The following is a 13,998-nucleotide window of genomic DNA, read 5'->3' as shown; positions in this document are numbered from 1 at the left end:
TGTGCTGTCCATACCACCACCACCTTCTCAACACATCTTCCAAAATCTTTAGAATTTCTAGATAAGAGTGTCTTTAGAAGTCAGGTGGCATATATCATACCTACAACCCAGAAATCAGGAGACCGAGGCAGGGGCATCATAAGTTGATAAACTGGAGGCCAGCCTTGGTTACAAAAGGAGACTGTGCTCAAACAGAATGTCAGGCAAGTGTGGTGGCACATGCCATTTCAGTCCAGCAGGCAGAGAAACCCTGTTTCAAAACAACAACAAAACCAACCAACCAAGAATGCCATTAGAATGCTTATATGAGAGTGGATTAGCATATGATGAGCATACTCAGAGATTTGGGACTTAACTTCATCATCATTATTATTTGCAGAATTGTTAATCAAACCTAGCACATTGCCCCGGCCAGGAGGCAGAACCTTTTCATCTTTACATCCCAGCTTCTGGGTAAAAAAGAGTTCTAAAGTGATCACCAACCACCAATAAACTTAATCATGCTTATGTATGTAAATGATGTGTATAAACCAACACCCTCAACCCTAACAACAATTATCTGGTATGTTTTAGGAGCTGAGTATGTAGCAGTACCTGAAGAGTAGCACATTGGCAGAGGTCATGAAAGCTCTGGCCCTTCTCATATAACTCTTCTGTCCACTTGGCTGTTCAATTAATTGTAGCCTTTTAGTATATGTAACTGTTTCCCCTAAGTCTGTGAGCTACTTTAAGAAAGTAACTGAACCAGAGGAGGGTACCCATGGAAAACTGGATTTACAGCTAGGGGATCAATCAGAAGGCAAATAGCATATGAAAAGTGGGGCATATCTTTGGGGACAAAAGTGTGCGTGTGGGGCAATCTATATAGTATATTCTAAACAGCTTCTGAAACTGATTTAGAGGACATTGAGCTGGTATGTACTAAAAAAAATGCTTTAGAGATCAATATTTAAAAAAAATCCCCTTCCCCCAAATTTATGAAATCTCCCAAATCTGGTACCAGAAGTATTACATGTAGAGCAGTTATGCTGTATCTGTATTCATAAATGGGATTGTGGTTTGTTTGGTTTTGATTGACTTCTTACAGGAAGCATTTTTTAAGGTTATATCCATACTGTTACTTACATCAGCACTCATCCCTAGACTCTGACTCTAATCAAAATGCCAGCTGTTGCTTGGATTTATCTGATTATAAGAACAAGATCTCCCATTATGCTTGGAACTATTTTCAGCTGGTTCTTTTCCCTAAAACAATTACATAATTTAAAATCAGCTCCTTCTGCTTGGAGCTATTGGGCATTTCAATTTTAATATCACCAAAAAGATCACATTAGACCACTAGAGCGCCAAGCCACTTGGGTTTCCATAGTATCTACTGAAGAACCAGGTATGACATGACTATGTTGAAAGATTAGATTAACATTTTGCTTTTTTTTGTGGACTACCAAAAGTTCAAAGTGGTTAAACAGGCAGGTCAAATAGCAACAAGTCAGGGCCATCTATATTGACTATGCAGAGACCACTCGACATAGGGATTCCAGGGTACAACTCTCAAACAGATTTACAGAATTGCTACTTGGAGGAACTACAAACATACCCATTAAAATTAAAGCAGGCAACAGAAGCAGCAACAGGGTCAACTGACACAGCTCGGTTGGGAGAGTAATAATGGAAGGACACCAACACAGTTTACAACATCCTCCATTTTTGTAAAAGGGAAGAAGAATTTGTTTTGGTTCAAGAGATACAGCCCATCATAACAGAGGGCATGATGGCTAGGACAGACTCAGTAGGCAGCAATAAGAAAACCTGCTTTAAAAAAACAAAACAAGGGTTGGGGATTTAGCTCAGTGGTAGAGCCTTGCCTAGCAAGCGCAAGGCCCTGGGTTTGGTCCCCAGCTCTGAAAAAAAGAAAAAGAAAAACAAAAACAAAAAACCATGCCCTTTTTAAAAGATCAATAAATTTGATAAACCAACCAGAATAATGAGTGCAAGTATGTACACCATAGTGTCAGAATTGACAGCTGAAAGGACAGGTGGGACTTGAGGGGGGCGGCAGAGATGAATTGGACCAAAACACAAATTTGCCAGAATAACTAAATTGTTCCAGTAGGCCCCCACGTATTCAACACCTTGAGTCAATCACCTTCCTGAAACGTGACATCCAATTGCCTGGACAGCTGAACATAAGCCCTATCCAGTCAGGTGCTTAAACTCAGGATGGGGGTGTGGCCTTTAAGAGTTCATGCCTAGAGTGCACAAAGCCCTGGGTTCAATCCCCCAGCACTTCAAAAATCTAGCATAATAGCACATACCTGTAGCCCCAGTCCTGGGAGGGGAAAACATCAGATTTCAAGCTCATCCCTATAACGTGGAATACCTGACCTGAGGGTGTCAAGATTTTTTTTCTAAGAAAATGTTTTTGAGATTTTTATGTATATTAGTGTTTGACGACACATGTCTGTGTGTGCAGTGCCCACAGAGGCCAGAAGAGGGCATTAGATTTCCCCCGACTGAAGTTACAGATGGTTGTGACCCACCATGTGGTTGCTGGGAATTGAACCCAGGCTGCTCTTAACTGCTGAGCCATGGCCCCAGACTTAAGTTGTTTTTCTTAAAAGGGAATAATCCTAGATCCGTCAGAGATCATAGGAGCAGAGGCTTTTCTTCCAGTCTAAATCTGAGTGCAAGAGCCCATGTTCTCTTAACTGCTAAGGGTCTCTTCATGCCCCTCCCTCACTGCATTGTGAGAAGGAAGACCATTCTCAGCAGGCTGCAAACATTCCAGAAAATGTAACCACTGCTTTGAAGGGAAGCACAGTTACTCTGAAGGGCCCCAGAGGAACTTGAACTGCAGAGATTTATCACTCAGGCTCTTTAGGAAAGGGAGAGTCAAGGCTCTGGGTTGCAGGGTGTTACAGAATGCTCTGGAGGGTGTTAACACTCTACACCTAAGAGCTGGGAATGTTCTCTTCCCCATCAACATGGTCATGGAAGAGAAAGTCACAAATTTATCCACAGGGGGTGTGTGAAGACAGGTGTTGCCTGATCAGCCCTCAACCCCAGAAAGGTGAGGTGATGAAGTTCAGCGGTTACAAACAGGGATGTGAGGCCAGTCAGATGGTCAGTGGAGCCTGCTGCCCAAGTCCCAGAGCCTATGTGGTGGAGAAAAAGAACAAGCTCCCTCTCATACATGCCCACACTGACAAGTAAATGCTTTCAAATCATTTTTTAAAGAAAAAAAAAATCACAAAAAAATTGCTTTTTTAGTGTTAAAAAGTATGTTCATAATCAAATTAGGAAACACTATATTATCATACGATTTTGGGTTTAGTTAATAAAAATTCAATGAAGTAACTAGTAAAATGTAATTTACATTTATATTACAAGTTGAAAAAAACAAAACAAGAAGACAGGGTCTTAATTGTGTCTAACAGATTGGTTTTCCCATGTTCCCGTCTGTGATCTCCTGAATGCTGAGATTATAGGTGTGCACATCACACGGAGTTTACATTACATTTAAAGTAAAAGTGAAAAGCAACCAAACTTTGTTCTGATGTTATTTTTCAATAGTCAAGCTACTCGTATTAACAGTAAATCATACTAGACAGTGTGAATTAGAAGTGTTTTCTAATGCTATACAGATGGCTCAGTGGGTAAGAGCACTAGCTGATCTTTACCCAGTTCAATTTCCATCACTTACATGGCTCCTTAAAGCCATCTGTAACTCTAGTCCCAGGCAATCTGATGCCCTATTCAGACACTGTACACATGTGGTATGCAGACATACATGAAGTATAAAAAACACCCATACACATAAAACAAAATACTGTTTTCTGGTTAAACTTACACTCTTGTGGGAAAGCAGCAACAAAATCTACATAAAACATTAAGCTGGGTGGTGGTGGTGGTGGTGGCAGCGGCAGCAGCAGCATATTCACTAAAATCCCAGCACTGGGAAGCAGAGTCAGACCGATAGGATACACTGTCCAGGACAGCCAGGACTGTACAGAGAAACCCTGTCTCAAAAAAACACAAACAAAGCCTGATGATCTAAGACCAATTTCCCTAAACCCACCTGCTAGAAAGGGAGACTCAACTCTTTCACACTGCCCACTGATCTGACATGCCTGCTGTGGCAAACATGCATTCATGTACATATATACACTCATACACATAAAATAAAGATAAAAAAATTTCAAGAGTCTATAGTAATTACAAGTAACAGATATCTGTAACAAAAGCAATGCTAATAAGTTACAAATGTGATATAAAAGTATCGTCCATGGGGTCAGGAGTCCTGAGACATTTAAAACAATTTTTTTAAAGGTCAAAACTATCTTTCTGACAAAACATACATTAATATGTGTGTGCGTTGATGTATGGGTACATATATGAATGTTAACATTGCACTGATGTAAAGGGGTTAAAACTGCTAGTGCTCTAGCATAAACTAGGATAAACCAGCATTATGCTGTAATGCTGTCACTGTATTTCAGTTAGGCCAAGTTACTGAAGAATGTCCTTGGGCCTGGAGAATGACTCAGCAATTAAAAACTCTGGCTGCTTTTCCAGAGGAATTGGGTTCAATTCTCAGTACCCACACAGCTACTTATAACCATCTGCCACTCCAATCCCAGGGGATACAACTCCCTCTTCTGGCTTTCAGCAGCACCAGGCATACACAGAGCACAGACATAACATACATGGAGACAAAGCACCCGTACTCTTTGATGCCACGTATGGTAGTATATACCTTTAATTTCAGCACTTGGGCGGTGAGGCCAGCCTGATCTACATAATGTACATAGTGAATTCTAGGCAAGGGAGGGCTACTTGGCAAGTTACATACCAGCAAAGGCTACACAGTGAGACCTTGCCTTAACGCACACGGAACTTTTATCAACTACTGACAGGAGTATTCATAAATCACTCCTGCAGCAATATCTACAATCAGATGTAGAAAAAGTAGTTGGACAATTAGATTGTGAATTGAACTAACCATTTTTTCCCCAAGAAAGACCATTTTTCACTTGAAAGAATGACAGAGAAATTATAGTTATTTTGATTCAGTGTCTGGCAGATTTAGTAAGCCTATGGCTTCAAGGAAAACAATCTACAGTATTTACTGCTAATGATAAAATGGGGGCTTTCAAGTAAAGATTAGTTTTAGAAAACTGTGTCCACGACCATGAGCTTGACATGTTTTGAACAATAATGATTTTTCTGAATTGTACTAATATCAACTGTGAATTTCTTTTTTCTTTCTTTCTTCATTTTATTAAAAAAAACTTTTTAGGTTGGGAGGAAATCTTTTCATTGCATAACAAACTGTCAGCATTTGGAAGATCTGAATAACTTCAGTGTAGTTTTGTCAGTGGACTGTTTTCCAAATAACTCAATACATGTAACAAAACCATGAATAGAAGTGTAAGGCAGACTAGAGTCTGTGGTTCAATCAATATTTAACTTAACAATGTAAAGAGTATACTGATACAGCTTCAGACAAATGCCAACCGATCTTTGTGAAATAATCATCCACACTATAGTATCATTGATTAAGTATCCTAAAAAGGTTTTTCAAATCCTTATCTATATGCTAAATTCAGAAATTGATATGAAAATTCAGCTATCTTCTTTTTTTTGAAGATTTAAATATTTTTTATTGGTTATTTTATTTATTTACATTTCAAATATCCCCCTTCCCAGTTTCCCCTCCACAAGCCCCCTATTCCCTCCTCTATCCCCCCTGCCTCTATGAGGGTTCTTTCCCACCCACCCACCCACTACTCCTGCCTCTGCAGCCTAGTGTTCCCCTATCCTGGGTCTTCAAGCCTCCACAGGACCAAGGGCTTCCCCTCCCAGTGATGCCAGATAAGGCCATACTCTGTTATAGATGCAGCTGAACCCATGGGTCCCTCCATGTGTACTCTTTGGTTGGTGGTTTGGTCCCTTGGAGCTCTGGGGGGGGTCTGGTTGGTTGATATTGTTGTTCTTCCTATGAGGTTGTAAACCATTTCACCAGCTGTCTTTTCTTAAAGATGGAAAAAGGTTAAATATGAAATTCTTCTCATGAAATTCTTCATTTTGGTTTGAGGGAAGCCAAGTTAGTTTCCACTAAAAATTTTTTCTATTCATTAAAAACAAAACAAGACAAAACTTTGAGGGGTTGGTTTCTCTTTTTCATCACGTGGGTCCCAGGGACTGAAACCAGGTCATTAGGTTTGACATCAAATACTTTTGTCTGCTGAGTTATCTTGCCAGTTCAACATTTAAAAAGTACTAACTTCGGGTTGGGGATTTAGCTCAGTGGTAGAGCGCTTGCCTAGGGAAGCGCAAGGCCCTGGGTTCGGGTCCCCAGCTCCGGAAAAAAAAAAAAAAAAAAAAAACCCCAAAAAGTACTAACTTCAGCCCAGCATGGCCTTTAATCCCAACACTCAGAAGGCATAGGCAGGTAGGTCTATGAGTTCAAGGCCAGCCTGTTGTATAGCCATGGCTACAAAAAGAATCCCTGCCTTAGAAAAACAAACAAACAAATACCCAAAAAAGTATTGATTCTAATTTCCAAATTGGAAAATATTGAAAGAGACCCACAAATAAAAACTAAAAGTCTGTAGTGAGTCTTTGAACCTCAAACATCTACAGACTTCTGAACTAAAATACAGGTTGTTCTTTTCTTCCTCTCTTTCTCCTCTTCCTCCTCAGTCTTGCCATAGGCCAGGCTGATCTCAAATTCATGGCAATTCTCCTGCCCCAGCCTAGTCTGTCCAGACAAGATTGCCTGGGACTGGAATTATGAATGGACATGAGGAGTCATGTGGGTGACAGGAACTGAACCAGATAGAGGATCACCGAGTACTCTTAACCACTGAGCCATTGCTTCTGCCGAGGAAAATATTTCAAATTCACACTAGTTAGTAGCCAGAATGATTCTTAGGTCATTGACATTTACTGGTAATATGAGCAGCTTGATTAGTGAAAATGCTAAAATCTCTATGTGCTTCTAAGTATGTGCCACCATGCTATGCCCAGCTCTGATGCATTCTGTAGATGCCACTTAAAAGGCTAATCTCACAGTAGTGTCTAGTGTCTCCCTGAATACTGACTTTACCAAATCTAAATGGAAAGCAGGTGTGTTTTTAGTGTTAGAAGTTCATAAATGATACAAAATTCCAAGAATCTCTGTGCAGAAAGGAATAGTAATGCCTCACCTATAGACTATGGTAGAAGTACATTAGGTTGAGAAAAATTAAAGATAGTAGGATATAGTATTAAAAATAAAGAAGACTTTGATACACACCTGATATAACACCACTCCCTTGACTGTTAAGCCAGAAGCACATATTTCTTCTTAACCTCCAAAATTGAGATGAATTAAATGTTAAACATACCTGTAATAGGTGCTCATTCAAGCATGTTCCTGCCTCTGGCCAGCACTAAACCAGATGGCCATCAAATCAGCAATGCATGTCAAATTCTTATTATGCACTCTCATTCAGTATAGGCCTCAAGTAAATGTCTACTACCCCAGAAAACGCTGAAAATATTTTAATAACCCACAAATTTGTTAGGGATAGCTATCCATGGAGCTGAAGAGATGGCTCAACAACTAAGAGCATCAGTTGCTCTTCCAGACCCTCATGATAGCTCACAATCAACCACCTATAAACTGAGATCCAGAGACTATGTATGACACCCTCTAGCCCAGCAAACAACAGGCACACATGCACTACACAGACATACATGCACGCAAAATGTCCATACACATAAAACAAAAATGCTAAAAACAAAAACCCAAACAACTATATAAAGAGGGTAGTGGTAGTGGGGCATGTCCTTAATCCCAGCACTTCAGAGGCAGAGGCAGGCAGTTCTCTTTGAGTTCAAGGCCAGTTTGATCTATACAACAAATCCTAGGTTAGCTAGGGGCTACATGATGAGATCCTGCCTCAAAATAAAAACACCTGAAACCAAAGGATTATATTGGAAAGCCCAAATGATTATATTAGGAAAGTTTGGGCTCAATTGCCCACCCCCCAAATTAAACCAAAAGTTGTTTCATTCTTTCAAAACCACTCATACATTCTTATCAATAGTGCATATTTATTTGGCCTAGTAGTAAACCATGAAAAACAAGGATGTCTTAGTATTTTAAGAAAATTATCAATGACGCAATTCTGTAGTTGTCATATAAACCAGAAAAGCTGATAGGAAGCTAAAGCAATAATTTAAATCCTAGAGATATTTCTATCAGAGATCATATATTGTTTCATGCTTGAACTATTATTTGAAGAATTAGACAGTAGTTATTTTAAGCACAGTAAGTATGTTCCAAGATTTGTGATGAGAGAGGTCAGTCTCTAAAGTTGTAAGACTTACTAGCTTAGCAATGTTTTTCACTGCGCACGCACTTTGAGCCAACAAAACTATTTCCCCAAAACAAAACAGCACAGCACCTTTATTAAACCTTTCCAACCTGACTTCATATTTTAGACTCAAAATTATGTATTTTTAATACTCATACTTAGCATAAGTTGTTTTCACAAGATCGTGTTACTTTTCTAACATTCTATATATGAACCAGCAAACTATTGGAATTTTTATAAGAACTTTGAGAGTTTACTAGAAATGCTACAAAAGAATCCCTCTCTACTACCAAACTTAGATGATCTTAACTTGCTTACTCTTGAGAAATCTCATTGGCAACTTGGTCTCTACCCATTTCCTATATTGTACTGCATAAACTTCTTTATGTTAGTCCCCTCAAACTGGCACTGAACCATCCTCTACCATACTACAGGGAAAAAGTCAAGCTTTCATGAATATCATCTGGTAACTCCTTAAACATTTCAAATAAATACTCACAAACACTTCCTTTGATTTCTGCCTTTCAAAAAAATCATGAGTATTTTTTGAAGGAGCTGAATTGATATACTGAAAGGTACTAGTGAATATTAAATAGAAATCTATGAGACATAAAATTATGACTTCAGAAGGGTCACATCATTGTGCCCAACTGCCCTCTAGTAGGCAATTCCCCAATGACTCTTTAATGTAACAAAGTGCAAAGTAACATAAGTTTTATATTTATACAAACAAACACCTTAAAAACCACACACACATAGCTGACTGCAAATAAGAGAGCAAGAGATTCAATCATACTGAATCCTATTAGAGTCCTCTCTCTCCAATAAAAGATAAATTAGTGAGTTGTCAGGCATCTCACTAACACTAACCTACTATGTCCCCAGCATTCATAAAGCAGAGGTCGTGCACTATCATTTTTGTAGATGAAAAGAATCCAAGACTTAAATGATTCTTCCAAGGTCACACACAAAGTTAGAGATCAGGTAAAATTAAACTAAACTGGCAGATTTTGTCCTCATTGTAATCAACCTCTTCCCCACATGTTTCAATGACCTCATTCTGCATACAGTTGTATATTTTACACATACAGTGTCTAATAAGGTAGCTACCATCCACATGAGACTATTACTCACCTAGGTTATAGCTGGTCTAAACAGAGAAATGGTAAAACTGGCTTTTGAAAAATAAGAAGGGAATCATATGATGTCAAATATTTCATTTTTAAAGCTGGATTAAGTGGCCTTTAGGGTATATTAGGCTAACGCTCGCTGTACAGCAATAGCCCTGCCTTCTCGTAAATAATAAATACATAAATAAAAAAACTCAACCTAAAAAGCAGTATTTTCTTAGAATCTGTTATGTAACACAATGAAGTAACTACATCATGTTCTCTCTATACATTATATAGATTACATATATAACACAATGCAGTAACTATCTGGAGGGGGAGAAAATGTACATACAGGCTTTGGAAAGATTCAGGCAGAGAAATAACAATACAACAAACAGACTGTCTAGAAGTAATAAAAGATGTTTCTGTCTCATTACAAGAACTCATCATTTCTAGAAGCTTTTGTTTTCTTTTGCGGTATTGAGGATCAAACCCAAGGCATTGTACATACTATGATTTACAATTGAACAACACCCACTTATATGATCTTGAGTAAGTCACAGAAATAATTTTTATTTAGTCACATCATATTTATAGGTAGAAAAATGAAAATATTCTAATTTCTAATGCACATAAATGGATCCAGTCATTAGATAGTGGCAACCGATATGATATCAAAATATGTCTAATATGCATTTATACCTAACTTTAAGTCACCTATCATAGTAGCCAGGTAGATTCAGTATTTATTAGTCTGTAGTGGCAAGAAATACATAGTAAGGGTAATATCGTGTGTATGTGTTTGTGTTTGTGTATTTGTCAGGTAGTCACAAAAACTTAAAACAGGGTGGGGTGGCACATGCAATCCCAGAACTTGGGAGGGAGTATCAGGGATAAAGCCAATAAAATATAGTATTTAGGAGGATAAGGGAGAAAGATTGAGAGTGTAAGGCTATCCTGGGCTACAGCTACAAAATGAGACCTTGTCCAAAAAAAAAAAAAAAAAAAAAAAAAAAAGAACAAGAGGGAGGGAAAGGGAGAAAGTAAGTCTGGTAACCCTATAAAACATTAGATGTAAAGTTCCAGTATCATCTAGCACTCTAGGTTTGTAACCAAAAGAAGTAAACATGTTACACAAGAATGTGTATATAAATGCTTATAGCAGTAATATATACCTGATAAAAAGGGTTAACCACAGTTCCATAGAGATGAACACATAAACACAATGTGGTATAACTATAGGCAAGGACATTATTCAGACCTAAGAAACATTCTTGTTACAGTATGGATGAACCTTCAAGTCAGGTAGCCACAACATATCATAAAATGTACATTCTATTTACATGAAGCATTCAGAATAGGCAATCAAAACATTGTTTTGAGCTGGAGTAGCTGAGAAAGAATGACTTATATCAGGGGTTCTTTAAAGAGCAGTAAATATTCGGAGATTTGACTTAGGTGTTGATTGTGCAACTATTTAAACACATTAAAAACTACTTTATGGACTGGAGAAATGGCTCAGCAGTTAAGAGCACTGTGCTCTTCCAAAGGCCCTGAGTTCAATTCCCAGCAACCACATGGTGGCTCACAACCATGTGTAATGGAATCAGATGCCCTCTTCTGGAGTGTCTGAAGACAGTGACAGTGCACTCATACATACAATAAATAAATCTTAAAAAAAAAAAAAACCCAAACACTTTATCTGGGTGAATTGTATAGCATGTAAATCACATTTCAAGGAACCTGTTAGAAATAGGAAGCAAAAGAATTAGATTGGTTGGTTACCTGATATTTTTCTGAAATTTCTAACTTTACAGTATTTATCAGTTTTATATTTCCTAACTTGTGATTTTCCCATTCTAAATATTTTTATTAGTAAAAATAAATCAGCATTGTTCAACATACAAATTTAATGACAACTATGAATTATACATTTAAAAAGTTGGCTTCTGGGGTTGGGGATTTAAAAAAGCTCAGTGGTAGGCGCTTGCCTAGGAAGCGCAAGGCCCTGGGTTCGGTCCCCAGCTCCGAAAAAAGAACCAAAAAAAAAAAAAAAAAAAAAAGTTGGCTTCTGTTACATATAAATTACTCCAATAAAAATATTAAATTTGGGAGCTGAAGAAATGGTTCAGTGGTTCAGTTCTAAGCACCCACATAGCAGCTCACAATTGGCTGTAACTCCACTTCCAGGGGATGGGCCACTGTCCTCTGGCCTCCTTGGACACCAGGCACACACATGGATGCACACACACACATCCGGACAAAACACCCCTATACATAAAATAAATCCAAAAAAATTATTTTAAAAATTTCTTTCACTATAAAAAATGATCACAAAGCTTCATTAACCGTCAAACGATCTCTGGGAACACACACCCTGGAACATACAGTTCTAACTACTGCAATAAGCTAAAACAGGACAAACTACATTAAAAGACTGAATGGCATTGGGAAAAGTAAACAAAAGTTGCCATCTCTAGCCCGCAAATGCTCAAGTTCAGAAACGGACCACAGCAGTCTGAAGATCAGTTACAAGAACACATGGGGATAAGAAGCTAAACTCTTAGCTTAGAACGCCTTGTGTTTTAAAAAATAATTCCCTATATTTAAAAAAAAAGTCACAATGGAAAGAAACTGTGTGTTTAATACATCGAACCTTGGAAGTAGCTGTGTCTATGACAACGAAGCCTTCTTTTCCCTTTTAAAATAATACGTGATGGTGTCAGTCCACAGCCTACCCGATTCCTCACTGCCATCACCACCAGGAGGTGGAGGGAAAGAATACTGAAGACTAGAGGATGACAGCTTTGAATAACCCTTTGGGCTTTCTATGTAAGAATGCAAACTGGTGATCTCTTCTCCGAGAGGAGTAAAAAGATCTGTGGACAGGCTCAAATAAGGGGTTGGGGATAGGCGATCCTTTGACTGGAAAAGGGCACATCGTGAGCTACATCTTGAATCAGCTAGGACCAGAGTGAAACCCAGGCCGCTGGAAGGCACTGCTAGCATCACCAGGACCGCCGCGAGAGGCGGGGGTGCTTTTTTTTCTTTCCAGCGGAGAAGTTGACTCCTGTAGTTTGGACGTTGGAGTAAAACCAAAGTCGGGGTGATTAGAAAAACCTCCTGAATGTGGAAGCGTCTTAGGCCCTGAGAAGTTACGAGGTCGCCGCTCGCTCCCCCATCGCCCTCCGCCCGCGACGCTTGGCGTCGGGGCCGGAGCAGAGCCGGAGCTTCCGCCGCTGCTGGGCCTCCGCCGCAGCCGATATTCCGGCCGCCCGCACTCGTGTCTGGCCGGCTCGGCAGAACAGGCCCAGGCCGCACCCGGCGGGCCCGGGCGCTGTCGCCGGCGGAGGCGGAGCAGGCCCGGCACAAACTTCCCGGCGCGGCGCCCGCGTCACGGCCGCTCGCCCGCCCGCCCAGCGCCATGCCGGCCGCCGCGCCCGCCCGACTCCGTACGAACCCCGCGTCCCGCCGGGGCCGGAGGCCGCAGACCCCACTGTACCTCCAAGTCGCGGCCTTTGTTCTTAAAATTCTTGAGCCGTTGGTTGTCCAATTTCTCGTTGTCCGCCATGGCCGGGCCGGCGACTCTCCCCCCCCGCCCGGGCCCCGCGGGATCCGCCCCAACCACCGCGCCGCACCGACGCTCCCAGGAAGCCGGCCGCCGCCTGCGCCGCCCGCCCGTCCGCTCCCTTCCTCTCGCCCGGCCTCCGCGGCCTCCGCTCCTTGGCTGCCCTCGCCTGCCCTGAGCCCGGGTACCACAGCAGCTCTGGCGAAGACGACTGCGGGGCCGGCGGCGGCAACGGCGGCGGAATGTGCTGCCGGCTGAGAGGGGGAGGCAGCCTCGATCTGAGGGCCCGGCTTTGCGGCCACGCCCATCGTCGCCAGCCCGGTCCGCCTATTGGCCGGCCGGGCTCCGGCGTGCTTGGCCAATCAAAAGGGGCGATGGAGAGCGGGGGCGGAAGAGCGAAAGGAAAGGGGAAGGGAGAGTCTGGGGCAGGAAAGGGCCGGGGCGCAGAGGCTTGGGAGGGGAGGGGCCGCGCGCCGAGGGGGAAACCGGAGGCAGCCAAAGAGAAGCAGACCCGGGAGAGGGTGGTCCTGGGGAGGGTATAGTGGTCCTGGTTATGGTGGTACGATTGTCCGGGTAGCCTTGGGTACTGGGGTTCTGAACTTCGTTCTTTTCTCCTCCGGTGTTACTTGAGCGCTTCATTCACTTTGGAAGGCAAAGAGGTGTGTCTAAGCTCCATGCGGAGTCCTAAACCCTGAGTCCTGTCCAGGGAACTGCGAACCATCCTAGGGCTAGGCGTCGGGACTAGGACTGGCTAGGGTGGTGTGCATTCAGAAAACTGAAGGGAAAACTAGAGGGACCGGGTAGGAAAAGGAAAGGGGCCTCTGACCAAGTTCCTGCAACAGGTAGAAACTAATTGCCTTTTTGGGCAGTTTCTCTTGGAAAATTAAACTGCTTGATCACAAAGTATTAATTTATAGAGAATGACGACTATGATCCTTGACATAGCAAATGC

General features: G+C 41.4%; 1 protein-coding gene across 1 annotated transcript in view; it reads right to left on the bottom strand.

Annotated features, from left to right (window-relative positions):
- The window catches only part of Kpna4 (karyopherin subunit alpha 4), a 56,373-nt gene extending 43,023 nt beyond the window's left edge, over positions 1 to 13,350 (bottom strand). The window contains exon 1 of the mRNA XM_032898263.1: positions 12,981 to 13,350. Coding sequence (XP_032754154.1) covers positions 12,981 to 13,049 — 69 coding nt within the window. The 5' untranslated portion in view covers positions 13,050 to 13,350. The remainder of the gene's footprint in view (positions 1 to 12,980) is intronic.
- Between the last annotated feature and the right edge of the window lie 648 nt (positions 13,351 to 13,998).

Source organism: Rattus rattus, chromosome 3 (assembly GCF_011064425.1).
Source record: "Rattus rattus isolate New Zealand chromosome 3, Rrattus_CSIRO_v1, whole genome shotgun sequence".
NCBI lineage: Eukaryota > Metazoa > Chordata > Mammalia > Rodentia > Muridae > Rattus > Rattus rattus.
The sequence above is the reverse complement of the archived record's forward strand: the minus strand, read 5'-3'. Positions and strand labels throughout refer to the sequence as shown.